The 14,654-nt window shown below is 37.9% G+C and overlaps 1 protein-coding gene and 1 pseudogene across 2 annotated transcripts in view; both read left to right on the forward strand.

The window, feature by feature from the left end:
- The window catches only part of TBC1D8B (TBC1 domain family member 8B), a gene marked incomplete at both ends in the record, with an annotated part of 65,547 nt that overhangs the window by 38,383 nt on the left and 12,510 nt on the right, over nt 1-14,654 (forward strand). Inside the window, 4 exons of the mRNA XM_079727419.1 lie at nt 11,415-11,532; nt 12,475-12,760; nt 13,725-13,854; nt 14,395-14,493. Coding sequence (XP_079583545.1) covers nt 11,415-11,532; nt 12,475-12,760; nt 13,725-13,854; nt 14,395-14,493 — 633 coding nt within the window. The remainder of the gene's footprint in view (nt 1-11,414; nt 11,533-12,474; nt 12,761-13,724; nt 13,855-14,394; nt 14,494-14,654) is intronic.
- LOC307069238 (cytochrome c-like) lies at nt 8,731-9,048 on the forward strand (annotated as a pseudogene). Its single transcript has one exon. The product of its transcript is annotated as a cytochrome c-like (transcript).

Consider the following 14,654-nt stretch of genomic DNA (forward strand, 5'->3'; position numbering starts at 1 on the left):
TCCATTAATTCATTTTTCTTTTATATTTAACAAATATTTACTGAATTCCTGCTCTGTAAAAGATACTGTGCTAGGTGCTCAAGACTATATAAAGCTGAATCAGATAAGAATCCTGCCCTTAAAAGTATATGGACTGGTAGGTATTAAAACATATTCAAGGACTTCCCTGGTGGTGCAGTAGTTGGGAATCCACCTGCTAGTGCAGGGGACACTGGTTCAATCCCTGGTCTGGGAAGATCCCACATGCCATGGAGCAACTAAGCCTGTGTGCCACAACTACTGAGCCTGCACTCTAGAGCGCACAAGCCACAACTACTGAGGCTGCGAGCCACAACTACTGAAGCCTGTGCACCCTAGAGCCCACACGCCACAACTGCTGAGCCCACACACCACAACTGCTGAAGCCCATGCACCTAGAGCCCGTACTCCGCAACAAGAAAAGCCACTGCAATGAGAAGCCCGCGCACCTCAACGAAGAGTAGCCCCTGCTTGCTGCAACTAGAGAAAGCCTGTGTGCAGCAACAAAGACCCAACGCAGCCAAAAATAAATAAAAAAATAAAAACAAAAACAAACAAAAAAGCATATTCATTGGCAAAAGAAAAACAAATGAGACAATTTATTAGAGAAATATTAAGTCTCACCAGGATTTATAATAGGGATAAGTTGGAGGAACAGAGAAGGCTGCATGGAAAAAGTGGCATTTTTAGGTCTTGAAATTGGTGAATTTTAGATGTATGGAGATGGAATGAAATACCATTGTAGGTGAAGGGATCAGTGTAACCAAACACAGAGGTAAATGTGGAATATATGTAGGACCATGTTCTGTTTAGTAGAATTGTAGAGTGAATGAAGTGAAGTAATTGAGGGAAAAAATCAATAAGGTAGATTGGGATAGGTCAGGAGTTTGAATGTTACTTTGTAGGCAGTGGGGGAAGCACTGAAAAAAATCCTTTAGGAGGACACTAAAGGGTATGCCAGACTGCTAACACAAGTAATCTCAAACAATAGAAGTTTACTTAAAGGAATAAACAGAGGAGAGCAAATATTCAAGTCAGTAGGTAGCTCTCCTCCATGTGATTATTCAGGGATTTAGGCTGACAACAGGCTCTGTCATCTTCAAAACATGGCTTCCAAGGTGCTCTTTCATTGCCATTACTACTCACAGGAAGAGGGGAGAGAGCATGGAGAAACAATTATGGGAAATTTTATTGGCCAGGCCTGGAAGTTGCATACATCACTTCACCCACGTTTTATTGGAGGATCTTGGTCTCATGGCCACACCTATTCATAAAGAAGTCTGCAAAATGTAGCGTGGTTGAGCACATGTACATCCAGATACTATGGAAGAAGGGGAGATTAGGTTATGGTGGATAGCTAGCACTCTCAGCCACACATTCATTTATGATGGGGTTCAGTACCCATAATGATTACATATCAGTCCTACCTATCCATTGAAACATCAATAGAGAGGTATTTTTGAAAAGCAATTTAAGTGAGTGGATCATCTGAATGACAAGTATTTAACATGTTTTAGGATCTCTGAAAGGTAATAAAGAAGCATAATGCTTCCTTTCTCAAAGAGCTTACACTCAGCCTGTAATGTTATCTATATGTGGTAGTTTAAAGGCAGCTTCAAAGTAGGCAATACTTGATTTTTGACTTCTAAAAAATGAAAGCAAAATTAGAAACAGAGGGCCAGAGGAAAGTTATTCAGAGTTAGGTAACACTATAAGCAATACCATTTAGGTGAAAAGTTTCATTAGGTCCCATTTGTTTTTTTTTTTTTTTTAATTTCTCTAGGTGGTGCGTCAAAAAAGATCTTGCTGTGATTTATGTCATAGAATGTTCTGCCTATGTTTTCCTCTAAGTTTTATAGTGTCTGGCCTTACATTTAGGTCTTTAATCTATTTTGAGTTTATTTTTTTGTGTGTGTATGGTGTTAGGGAGTGTTCTAATTTCATTCTTTTACATGTAGCTGTCCAGTTTTCCCAGCACCACTTATTGAAGAGACTGTATTTCCTCCATTGTACATTCTTGTCTCCTTTATCAAAGATAAGGTGACCATATGTGTGGAGGTTTATCTCTGTGCTTTCTATCCTGTTCCATTGATATATATTTCTGTTTTTGTGCCAGTACCGTACTTTCTTGATTACTGTAGCTCTGTAGTATAGTCTGAAGTCAAGAAGCCTGATTCCTCCAGCTCCGTTTTTCGTTCTCAAGATTGCTTTGGCTATTTGGGGTCTTTGTGTTTCCATACAAATTATGAAATGGTTTTTCTACTTCTGTGAAAAGTGCCATTGGTGGGTGGATAGAGATTGCATTGAATCTGTAGATTGCTTTGGGTGGTATAGTCATTTTCACCATATTGATTATTCCTATCCAAGAACATGGTATATCTCTCCATCTGTTTGTGTCATCTTTAATTTCTTTCATCAGTGTCTTATAGTTTTCTGCATATAGGAATTTTGTCTCCTTAGGTAGGTTTATTCCTAGGTATTTTATTCTTTTTGTTGCAATGGTGAATGGGAGTGTTTCCTTAATTTCTCTTTCTGGCCTTTTGTTGTTAGTATATAGGAATGCAAGAGATTTCTGTGCATTAATTTTGTATCCCGCAACTTTATCAAATTCATTGATTAGCTCTAGTAGTTTTCTGGTGGCATCTTTAGGATTCTCTATGTATAGTATCACGTCATCTGCAAACAGTGACAGTTTTACTTCTTTTCCAATTTGGATTCCTTTTATTTATTTTTCTTCTCTGATTGCCGTGGCTAAAACTTCCAAAACTATGTTGAATAATAGTGGTGAGAGTGGGCAGCCTTGTCTTTTTCCTGATCTTAGTGGAAATGGTTTCACTTTTTCACCATTGAGCATGATGTTGGCTGTGGGTTTGTCATATATGGCCTTTATTATGTTGAGGTAAGTTCCCTCTATGCCTACTTTTTGGAGGGTTTTTATCATAAATCGGTGTTGAATTTTGTCAAAAGCTTTTTCTGCATCTATTGAGATGATCATATGGTTTTTGTCCTTCAATCTGTTAATATGATGTATCACATTGATTGGTTTCCATATATTGAAGAATCCTTGTGTTCCTGGGATAAACCCCACTTGATCATGGTGTATGATCCTTTTAATGTTCTGTTGGATTCTGTTTACTAGTATTTTGTTGAGGATTTTTGCATCTATATTCATCAGTGATATTGGCCTGTAGTTTTCCTTTTTTGTGACATCTTTGTCTGGTTTTGGTATCAGGGTGATGGTGGCCTCATAGAATGAGTTTGGGAGTGTTCCTCCCTCTGCTATATTTTGGAAGAGTTTAAGAAGGATAGGTGTTAGCTCTTCTGTAAATGTTTGATAAAATTTGCCTGTGAATCCATCTGGTCCTGGGCTTTTGTTTGTTGGAAGATTTTTAATCACAGTTTCAATTTCAGTGCTTGTGATTGGTCTGTTTATATTTTCTACTTCTTCCTGGTTCAGTCTCGGAAGATTGTGCTTTTCTAAGAATTTGTCCATTTCTTCCAGGTTGTCCATTTTATTGGCATAGAGTTGCTTGTAGTAATCTCTCATGATCCTTTGTATTTCTGCAGGGTCAGTTGTTACTTCTCCTTTGTCATTTCTATTTCTGTTGATTTGAGTGTTTTCCCTTTTTTGTTGATGAGTCTGGCTAATGGTTTATCAATTTTATCTTCTCAAAGAACCAGCTTTAAGTTTTATTGATCTTTGCTATTGTGTCCTTCATTTCTTTTTCATTTATTTCTGATCTGATTTTGATTATTTCTTTCCTTCTGCTAACTTTGGGGTTTTTTTGTTCTTCTTACTCTAATTGAGATTTTTCTTGTTTCTTGAGGTAGGTCTGTATTGCTATAAACTTCCGTGTTACAACTGCTTTTGTTGCATCCCATAGGTTTTCAGTCATTGTGTTTTCATCGTCATTTGTTTTTAGGTATTTTTTGATTTCCTCTTTGAGTTTTTCAGTGACCTCTTGGTTATTTAGTAGTGTATTGTTTAGCTTCCATGTGTTTGTATTTTTTAAAGTTTTTTCCATGTAATTGCTATCTAGTCTCATAGCGTTGTGGTCAGAAAATATACTTGATACGATTTCAATTTTCTTAAATTTACCAAGGCTTGATTTGTGACCCAAGATATGACCTATCTTGGAGAATATTCCATGAGCACTTGAGAAGAAAGTGTATTCTGTTGTTTTTGGATGGAATGTCCTATAAATATCAATTAAGTCCATCTTGTTTAATATATCATTTAAAGCTTGTGTTTATTTATTTTCATTTTGGATGATCTGTCTATTGGTGAAAGTGGGGCGTTGACGTCCCCTGCTATTACTGTGTTACTGTCAATTTCCCCTTTTATGGGTGTTAGCATTTGCCTTATGTATTGAGGTGCTCCTATGTTGGGTGCATAAATATTTACAATTGTTCTATCTTCTTGGATTGATCCCTTGATCATTATGTAGTGTCCTTCTTTGTCTCTTATAATAGTCTTTATTTTAAAGTCTATTTTGTCAGATATGAGAATTGCTACTCCAGCTTTCTTTTGATTTCTATTTGCATGGAATATCTTTTTCCATCCCCTCACTTTCAGTCTGTATGTGTCCCTAGGTCTGAAGTGGGTCTCTTGTAGACAGCATATGTACGGGTCTTGTTTTTGTATCCATTCAGCCAGTCTATGTTTTTTGGTTGGAGCATTTAATCCATTTACATTTAAGGTAATTATCGATATGTATGTTCTTGTTACCATTTTCTTAATTGTTTTGGGTTTGTTATTGTAGGTCTTTTCCTTCTCTTGTGTTTCCTGCCTAGAGAAGTTCCTTTTGCATTTGTTGTAAAGCTGGTTTGGTGGTGCTGAATTCTCTTAGCTTTTGCTTGTCTGTGCACTTAGTATGATTTAGGGAGCCTCCCTCCTAATGGGTGGGGTTGTGTTCCTGTCTTGCTGGTTGTTTGGCATGGGGCGTCCAGCACTAGAGGTTGCTGCCCGTTGGGTGGAGCTGGGTCTAAGCATTGAGACAGCGATCTCTGGGAGAGCTCTTGCCAATTGATGTTAGGTGTGTCCAGGAGGTCTCTGGTGGTCTGATGTCCTGAACTCGGCTCTCCCACCTCAGGGGCTCAGGCCTGTCAGCCGGCCAGAGCACCAAGACCCTGTCAGCCACATGGCTCTGAAGAGAAGGGAGGAAAAAAAGAAAGAGGAATAAAATAAAATAAAGTTATTAAAATAAAAAATCTTTAAAAATATTATTAAAATTAAAAAATTTTAAAGTAATAAATAGAAGAGAGCAACCAAACCAATAAACAAATCCACCAATGATAACAAGTGCTAAAATCTATACTAAGATAAACATAAAAATCAAACTAGTCAGTCACATACAGCAAACCCCAAGTCTACAGTTGCTCCCAAAGTCCACTGCCTCAATTTTGTGATGATTCCTTGTCTATTTAGGTATTCCACAGATGCAGGGTACATCTAGTTGATTGTGGAGATTTAATCCGCTGCTCCTGAGGCTGCTGGGAGAGATTTCCCTTTCTCTTCTTTGTTCACACAGCTCCTGGGGTTCAGCTTTGGATTTGGCCCCGCCTCTGCATGTAGGTCACCTGAGGGCATCTGTTCTTCGCCCAGACAGGACGGGGTTAAAGGAGCAGCTGATGCAGGGGCTCTGGCTCACGCAGGCCAGGGGGAGGGAGGGAGGGGTACAGAATGTGGGTCGAGCCTGCGGTGGCAGAGGCCAGTGTGTATTCTCCCGGGGAAGTTGTCCCTGGATCACGGGACCCTGGCAGTGGCGGGCTGCACAGGTTCTCGGGAGGGCAGGTGTGGAGAGTGGCCTGTGCTTGCACACAGGATTCTTGGTGGCTGCAGCAGCAGCCTTAGCATTTCATGCCCGTCTCTGGTGTCCGCGCTGATAGCTGTGGCTCGTGCCCATCTCTGAAGCTCATTTAGGTGGTGTTCTGAATCTCCTCTCCTTGCGCACCCTGAAACAATGGTCTCTTGCCTGTTCGGCAGCTCCGGACTTTTTCCCGGACTCCCTCCCGGCTAGCTGTGGTGCACTAGCTCCCTTCAGGCTGTGTTCATGCAGCCAACGCCAGTCCTCTCCCTGGGATCTGACCTCCGAAGCCCGAGCCTCAGCTCCCAACCCCCACCTGCCGCGGCGGGTGAGCAGACAAGCCTCTTGGGCTGGTGAGTGCTGGTCGGCACTGGTCCTCTGTGCAGGAATCTCTCCGCTTTGCCCTCTGCTCCCCTGTTGCTGCACTCTCCTCCCCTGTTGCTGCACTCTCCTCTGTGGCTCTGAAGCTTCCCCCACCCCAACCTCGTTTCCACCAGTGAAGGGGCTTCCTAGTGTGTGGAAACTTTTCCTCCTTCACAGCTCCCTCCCAGAGGTGCAGGTTCCACCCCTATTCTTTTTTTTTTTTTTTTTTTTTTTTTTTTTTTGCAGTACGTGGGCCTCTCACTGATGTGGCCTCTCCCGTTGCGGAGCACAGGCTCCGGATCCGCAGGCCTAGCGGCCATGGCTCACGGGCCTATCCGCTCCACGGCATGTGAGATCTTCCCGGACTGGGGCACGAACCCGTGTCCCCTGCATCGGCAGGCGGACTCTCAACCACTGCGCCACCAGGGAAGCCCCATCCCTATTCTTTTGTCTCTGCTTTTTCTTTTGCCCTACCCAGGTTCGTGGGGAGTTTCTTGCCTTTTGGGAGGTCTGAGGTCTTCTGCCAGCGTTCAGTAGATGTTCTGTAGGAGTTGTTCCACATGTAGATGTATTTTTGATGTATTTGTAGGGAGGAAGGTGATCTCCACGTCTTACTCCTCCACCATCTTGAAGGTCCTCTCCTTGTTGACTTTCATGTTTTACCACTCTTGTATCCCTGGGATAAATCTTACAGGGTCATGATGTGTAATCCTTTTTATATGTTATTGGGTTCAGTTTTCTAGTATTTTGTTTGGGATTTTTGCATTTATATTCATAAAATGTATTGATAATAGTTTTCTTTTGATGCCTTTGTCTGGTTTTAGTGTCAGGGTGTCAAAGAATGAGCTAGGTAGTATTTCTTCCACACCTATTTTTTAAAGAGTTAATGAAGGATTGGTGTTAATTCTTCTTTTAATGTGGTAGAATTGGCCAGTGAAGCCATCTGTTTCTAGAGTTTTCTTTGAAGAAAGTTTTTTCATTATTAATTCAGTCTCTTTACTTATAATAAGTATGTTCAGATTTTTCTGTTTCTTCTTGAGTTGGTCTTGGTGGTTTTTCTAGGAAATTGTCCATTTTATCTAGGTTGTCTAATTTGTTAGCATACAGTTGTTCATTGTATTCCCTTATAATCCTTTTTATTTTTGTTAAGGTTGGTAGTAATGTTCTCTATTTCCTGATTTTAATTTGAGTCTCTCTCTCTTTCTCTCTCTCTCTGTCTCTCTGTATCTTTCTGTTTTTTGTCTTTTTGGTTAGACTACCTACAGGTGTTTCAGGTTTTTTAATCTTTTCAAAGAACCAACTTTTGATTTTGTTGAGTTTTCCTTATTTTTTTTTCTATTCTCTATCACTTCCTGTTTGTGCAGAGCCTCAAGATTAGCCAGACGTAAGAGCTTAGGGCTTTTTCTGTTCTATCATGAGCATGCATACAGCTCTGGGCAGGCATGAAGCCATATCATGCACTTTGCCTTCTAGATTCCGAGGAATAAGTTAGAGCATTCCAAAGCTCCTTTTAGATATCCTATTCCCCAGCTTTTTATTTTAACCCTTTATTAGCCTATTGTTTGGCCCAGTTGTTATCCACTGCCTCAGGCAGCTGCATGTTCAAGAACTGCTTCTGGTTTTTTCAAGGAACATTTTTTCAAGGAAAGGCTGTTTACCTTGGGTGAGCTCTGTGTCAGGTCAAATAAAGACAGCCTTATGAGTGCGGTTTTCCAGGGAATGACCAGACGGGTCAAACAATGACAGTTCTCTGGGAATGAGACTTTGAAGGCGCTCCAGCCCCATTCTGTTCCCTCCCATGGCTGCTAGGTGCTGCTTTTCACCATGATTGCTGAGTGTTGGTTTTTCAGGCTTCTGTAAAGCTGAGGAGGAATGGGACTTGGACGATTTAAAATGCCACAGAGCTCACTCTTTTTACTGAGATTCAACCATTTCATTAAGTAAAGGCTTCCTGAATTGCTGTAAGCTTTTGGTGCCTTTTCAGAGTTCCGAAAAATTGATTTTGATGATTTTTGCTAGTGTTCTTGTTGCTTTTATAGAGGAAAACATTTTCAGAGAGCCTTACTCTGCCATTTTCACTGATGCTCCTCCCATTATGGCTTCTTGAACAGGAAAATGATGGCGTAAAAACTGAACTTGAAGTCAAATATTGTACCAGATCTGACAAAGGATTGACATACTTAATATACAAACCTATAAGAAAAGTGTTGAATTATAAAAATGAACAATGGACATGAAAAGATGAATCACAGAAAAAAATACAGATTGATAATAAAGTTTAGAAAAGGAAGTTCAATATCAAAGAAACTCAAATTCAAACCATGAGATACCATTTTTACTATCAAATCAGCAAAGACAATTTTAATTATTACAATTCTTAGTATTGGCAAAGGAGCAGTGAAGTAAACATTCAAATGCTATAGGTCAGAAATACAAATTGGTACAGTCTTTCTGGAATACAATTTGGCGGTAATATCAAGTCATTTAAAAATAATATTCAGGGGAACCTTTTAGTTGTGCACAGAGAAAGAACGATTTAAAAATGGGTGATGTTGAGAAGGGCAAGAAGATTTTTGCTCAGAAGTGTGCCCAGTGCCATACTGTGGAAGAGGGAGGCAAGCACAAGACTGGGCAAAATCTCCATGGTCTCTTTGGGTGAAATACAGGTCAGACTTTCAGATTCTCTTACACGGATGCCAACAAGAACAAAGGCATCACCTGGGGAGAGGAGATGCTGATGGAGTATTTGGGGAATCCCAAGAAGTACATCCCTGGAATAAAAATGATCTTCACTGGGTTTAAGAAGAAGGGAGAAAGGGCAGACTTGATAGCTTATCTCAAAAAAGCTACTAATGAGTAATAGTTGGCCACTGCCATATTGATTACGAAACAAATGTCTCATGACTTTTTTTGTGTACCATATTTAAATTGATCTCATACACTGCAATTCACATCATGAATGACTGAGGTAATATTTCTGTCCTGATTTAAATAAGATTGGCTTGTGGCTAAAAGAATATGATCAGCTTGGACTTCCCTGGAGGCACAGTGGTTAAGAATCCACCTGCCCAGACAGGGGACACGGGTTCGAGCCCTGATCCAGGAAGATCCCACATGCCACGGAGCAGCTAAGCCCATGCGCCACAACTACTAAGCCTGCGCTCTAGAGCCTGCAAGCCACAACTACTGAGCCCGTGCGCCTAGAGCCTGTGCTCCACAGCAAGAGAAGCCACTGCAATGAGAAACCTGTGCACCATAATGAAGAGTAGCTCCCACTCACTGCAACCAGAGGAAGCCTGCACACAGCAATGAAGACGGAACACAGCCAAAAATAAATAAATAAATAAATAATTTAAAAAATAAAATAAATAGCTGTTTTAAATATATATATATATATATATATATATATATATATATATATATATATATATATATATATATATATGCACCTTAATGGCATGTTGATTATTTAAAAAAAAGAATATGGTCAGCTTTTTGAATTTTGATAGTAATTCCGGTTCAGCAAGTACTATCACTCTTTTCCCCTTCTAAAGAGATGATTAAACTTGAATAAGAAATGTTAAACTTTTCAGGCATATGGTGAATGCCTTCTCAAACCCTAGAGGAGATTGGTTTTATATTTAGATTTCTCTAACTGGTTATATTAATATATTTAAATATTGAGAAGATCTCTTCACTGTCTCATAGAACAGCAAGATTCACCTGTGTTTCAAGTTGTGTTCATTCGCCTGTTAAGGCAAGGGCTGAAGATACACTGGCAATGTCCACTTTCTCTTTTTGGTCTTAAGTATGCCAATTTAATTAAAATTCTCCGTCTATCTAAAATATTGCCTTTTACTTAATGAAAGGCATTTTAGTGTGGTTTATGTATAGCATCAAATAAAGAATATTAAGTACTTCTTACACACACACCACAAAAATAATAATATTCGTTGACCAAATAATTTAATTTCTATGTATCTTTACTGAGAAAATAGTAAACCACTTGGATGAAGATTTATATACAGAGATATTCATTGCAGTGTTATATATAATAATGAAGAGTTGAAATCAACCTAAATGTTCAATAATAATAGAATAGCTAAATAATTTGTAGTATATTCAACTTAATAGATTTTTTACAGTCATTAAAAATACTGTTTTAGAAGACTTATTTAATGGCATTGAAAATGTATAATATAATGTTAAGTGAAAAATCAAACTTTAATATACAGTTTGGTCTAAATTTTAGAAGGGGAAAAAGGAAATACAAACACCAAAAAAGTACATCAACTTGTTAATGGTGGTGATCTCTGGGTAGGTAGGATACAGGAGATTTAATTTTCTTCACACCTTTCCATTCTTCCCAGATTCTATACATTAAGGGTTTATTACCTTTATAATAAGGACTATGGCCAAATGTTATATAAAAGTTGTGATCTGACATTTGTATGGAAGATAGATTAGAAGAAGGAGAAAGTTAGGGTGGTAGTGGGAACAGAGAGGATAAAGAAAATCTAAAAGACATTTTAGGAATTCCCTGGTAGTCCGGTGGTTAGGGCTCTGCGCTCCCACTGCAGGGGGCACAGGTTCAATCCCTGGTCGGGGAACTAAGATCCTGCATGCTGCGTGGTGCAGCCAAATAAATAAATAAATAAAAATAAAAATAAAAAACATTTTATAAGAAGAAACTCTAGGATGTGAAGACAAATTGGATGTGGCAGATAAAGGGTTTCTAGCGTGATCAAAATTAAGGTAGCAAAGAAGAGAATCCTATTTAATAGAGGAAAGATTTAGTTTTAGGCACAATTGAGGATGATTGACATCTAAGGGATGTTCTCCTGTAGGTAGTTGAAAATACAGATGAAGTTTGTTTCTCCAATATTAGTATGTCCTTGAAAGTATGTAGTGTTTCTTTTAAGACTTGGCGATAATTAATATTTTTTACTCATTGAAATTAGTCTAAATTTAGAGAGGTTTTACTTATTGTGTGCTATGTTCATGATATTACTGCTTCATTTTCCTTGAACATACCATGTAAAATAACTGATTAGCAAATGTTAGTCTGACTTCACCTTGTTTTGCTTTGGACTGGCTCAGAGTTCTCATGTTTCCATTATGATTACTCTCATAGTTGTTGTTATTGCTGAAAATTACTATGTTTGAATAAGAAATGTAATTATTACCCCAACAATATTTATTTTTTTATTTTTCTATGAATTTTAGGCAATGAACATTTTGACTTCAGTGTTGCTTCTGTATGCAAAAGAGGAAGAAGCTTTTTGGCTTCTGGTTGCTGTATGTGAACGAATGTTACCTGATTATTTTAATCGTCGAATCATTGGTAAAAAACAAAACACATATACATATACAAACACATATTTCTTTTCTAAACAATTTATAGGCCTCTTGTCTATCCAGTTACCTATCAAATGGAAGAACTGATCAATTAAGTTGCAAAATATACAAAATGCAAGCAATATCAAAATGTCACATTCACTGACATGCTCAAGAGAAGAGCTTTTTGCACTGAACATATGAATGGAAAAACGTATTATTTAATACGTTCCTTTTTAAAAATAAAGTGCCTGGTCTGTTTCCTTATAAAATAGAAGTTTTAAGTTTACTATCTCTGTATTGCTAAAACAGTGGTAATCTGAAGCATCTGGAGCTACTGGAAAAATTTTAATAGTCTCTTGATGAGAGAGAGATTTTAATCAGCTTAAAATCTCCACATTTTTATGAATTGTATAGATATATGCAAGCTTTGAAAGAAGGATCAAGTTCTTAGTTTGTTACTTATATAATATTTTCTTCAGTCATCAAATATTTGTAGATCCATGATCCCCTACCTTAAAACCATAGGTGGTCTCCTTTGTACCCTCATAAGCCTTTAGTGTCATGGCAAGGTCGTTGATTGTATTGTCTTGTGTTATAGTTATTTGTCTATTTATCGCAAGTTCCATTAGAGATTAAACACTTTGAAGATGAGACCATTTAATCAATTGGTGTATCTCTTATAGTACCTATTACAGGTTTCTGCACATAATAAAGATTCCATAAATAACTGTTCAAATGAATATGAATTGAGTTTCTCAAGTGCTTCTTGATGCATGATACTGCTAGCAGATAAAGAGATGCGTGAAATATAGAAAAGGCACTGAAGAAGTTCATAATTTAAGGAAGAGAAATGAGATATATCAGCCTACTAATAGAAGTGGGAAGGTATTGGAAACAACTCCTTTAGAAAGGTGTTCATTTTAAAATTTCTTTTTATGTTCTCCAGGTGCCTTGGTGGATCAGGCAGTCTTTGAAGAACTTATCAGAGATCACCTTCCCCAGCTGACTGAACATATGACTGATATGACATTCTTTTCCTCAGTTTCTCTCTCATGGTTCCTCACACTTTTTATTAGTGTGCTACCTATTGAAAGTGCAGTGAATGTGGTGGACTGTTTCTTCTATGATGGAATAAAGGCCATTTTACAACTGGGATTGGCAATACTTGACTATAATTTAGACAAACTTCTGGCATGTAAAGATGATGCTGAAGCCGTGACAGCTTTAAACAGGTACTGTGAGAATCATAACATTTAAATCTGGAGATCCCCTTAGAGCTTATGTTGTTCAAACCCCTTATTTTATAGATGAGGAAACTGAGCCCTAGAAACTTTAAATAATTTGCCCAAAGTCACAAAGCTGGCTGAATGAAAGCACTAGGCCTAAAGTCCACTCCTCTGTTTCTAAATAGAATATAACAAAAGTAAGTCAGTCACTTTGAAGTAAACCACTAGGTTATATATACATTTACATTAACACCTAATATGGTTGATTCAGTATGCTGGGACTTTCATAGTCCCAGTTCAAACTATAAAGTGTGTAAGAGTAATTTGAGGGGTGGGAAGGTGGTTGATAATATTAAATGTCCAGTGGGGGGAAATTGTTCTGGTTTTCAAGTGGTTTCAATCAGGTAAGCTGAGCTTTATTTTCCTGGTGCCTTTTCTGTGAATTCTATTTTGTATTGAAACACGTGTGTGGGGTGTGTGTGTGTGTGTGTGTGTGTGTGTGTGTGTGTGTACACTGTATATGTTAAATGAATGAATATATTAATATTTGGGTAACTTATAATGGTGCATCAAATCCCATTTATGTACAGAGTAAAGTATAAACATCTCACTCTGGTATTTAGAACTCTCAGTGTTAAGGCCTCAATGTATCTTTCTTAAATTATTTCTCCTCACGTGCCTCTACATACCCTATATTCCACCCTTACTGGGCCATGTGGTATTTTCTGAGAACTCTCTGAGCCTATCTGCTTCCCCATGCTCTCCTCCCCACCTCTGAAGTCATTTCATCACCACCCCATTTCCTACTCCTATGTCCTCCTAATTCCCAACCATCTTCAAATTCTACTCCCTCATAAGACTGTCTCTTGTCCTCTCGGTAGAAATTAATCTCGAACTAGGGAGAAATTAGCTGTCATTTTCTCTGTATTTTACTTCTACTGATTCTTGTATTACTGTCACTTTTGGATAGGTTCTTTGACAATGTCACTAATAAGGATAGCCCGTTGCCTTCAAGTGTGCAGCAGGGTTCAAATGTAAGTGATGAAAAAAGCAGTCATATTAGAGTGGATATTACAGATTTGATTAGAGAGTCAAATGAGGTAAGTTTTTCTTATACCATAAATATAATTACATAGCATATTTAAAATGATAGATACTATAGTTATATCTCTAGTGGTATATTAAGAATAAGATAATAATACAAGTAAAGATGTAGTAATGTAAAATCTGACTTCACTTTAAAAATGAGTTCTATGAACTGTTCCTACGTTATATAGCCTCCTCTGCTTCAGTTTGCTTTTCATTAAATGAAACTATTCACATAGTTTTACAAATAATGACCACTTTTAAATATCTGTCACTGCATAAAAAGGTGAAAAATATTCTCTTCTTAGAGACTAAGAATTTTACCAGCGTTCTTGTACTTAGTCTAGACCCATATAGTAGATGGAATCCTCTCCTGTGAATATACAGAAAAACTGAAACGTGGGAGGTGAAAATTTGCATAATCACTGAACAAGTTGGGAAAATAGCTAGGAATAGAACCAAGGCCTCTGAGAATTGAATCTGATGAAATTCAATTGTAAGAGAAGTGGATATTTATTATGAATGAGTATCCACTGAAATCATATTTCTTGCAGAAATATGGGAATATTCGCTATGAAGATATATACAGCATGCGCTGTCGAAATAGGTTGTATGTGATACAGACCCTAGAGGAAACAACAAAGCAGAATGTGGTGAGTATCCACCCAATGGGAGAAAACCAATTGGAGCAACATTTTTATCCTGAACTTCATTTAAAAAATTATCATTTCATGTGAAGAAAATAAAATAACTATACATTTGAGCTAGATTCTTGCCTCAGCTTAGCTTACTGTAAATTTTTTGAGAGGAAATA

Source organism: Hyperoodon ampullatus, assembly GCF_949752795.1.
Source record: "Hyperoodon ampullatus genome assembly, chromosome: X".
Taxonomy (NCBI): Eukaryota; Metazoa; Chordata; class Mammalia; order Artiodactyla; family Ziphiidae; genus Hyperoodon; species Hyperoodon ampullatus.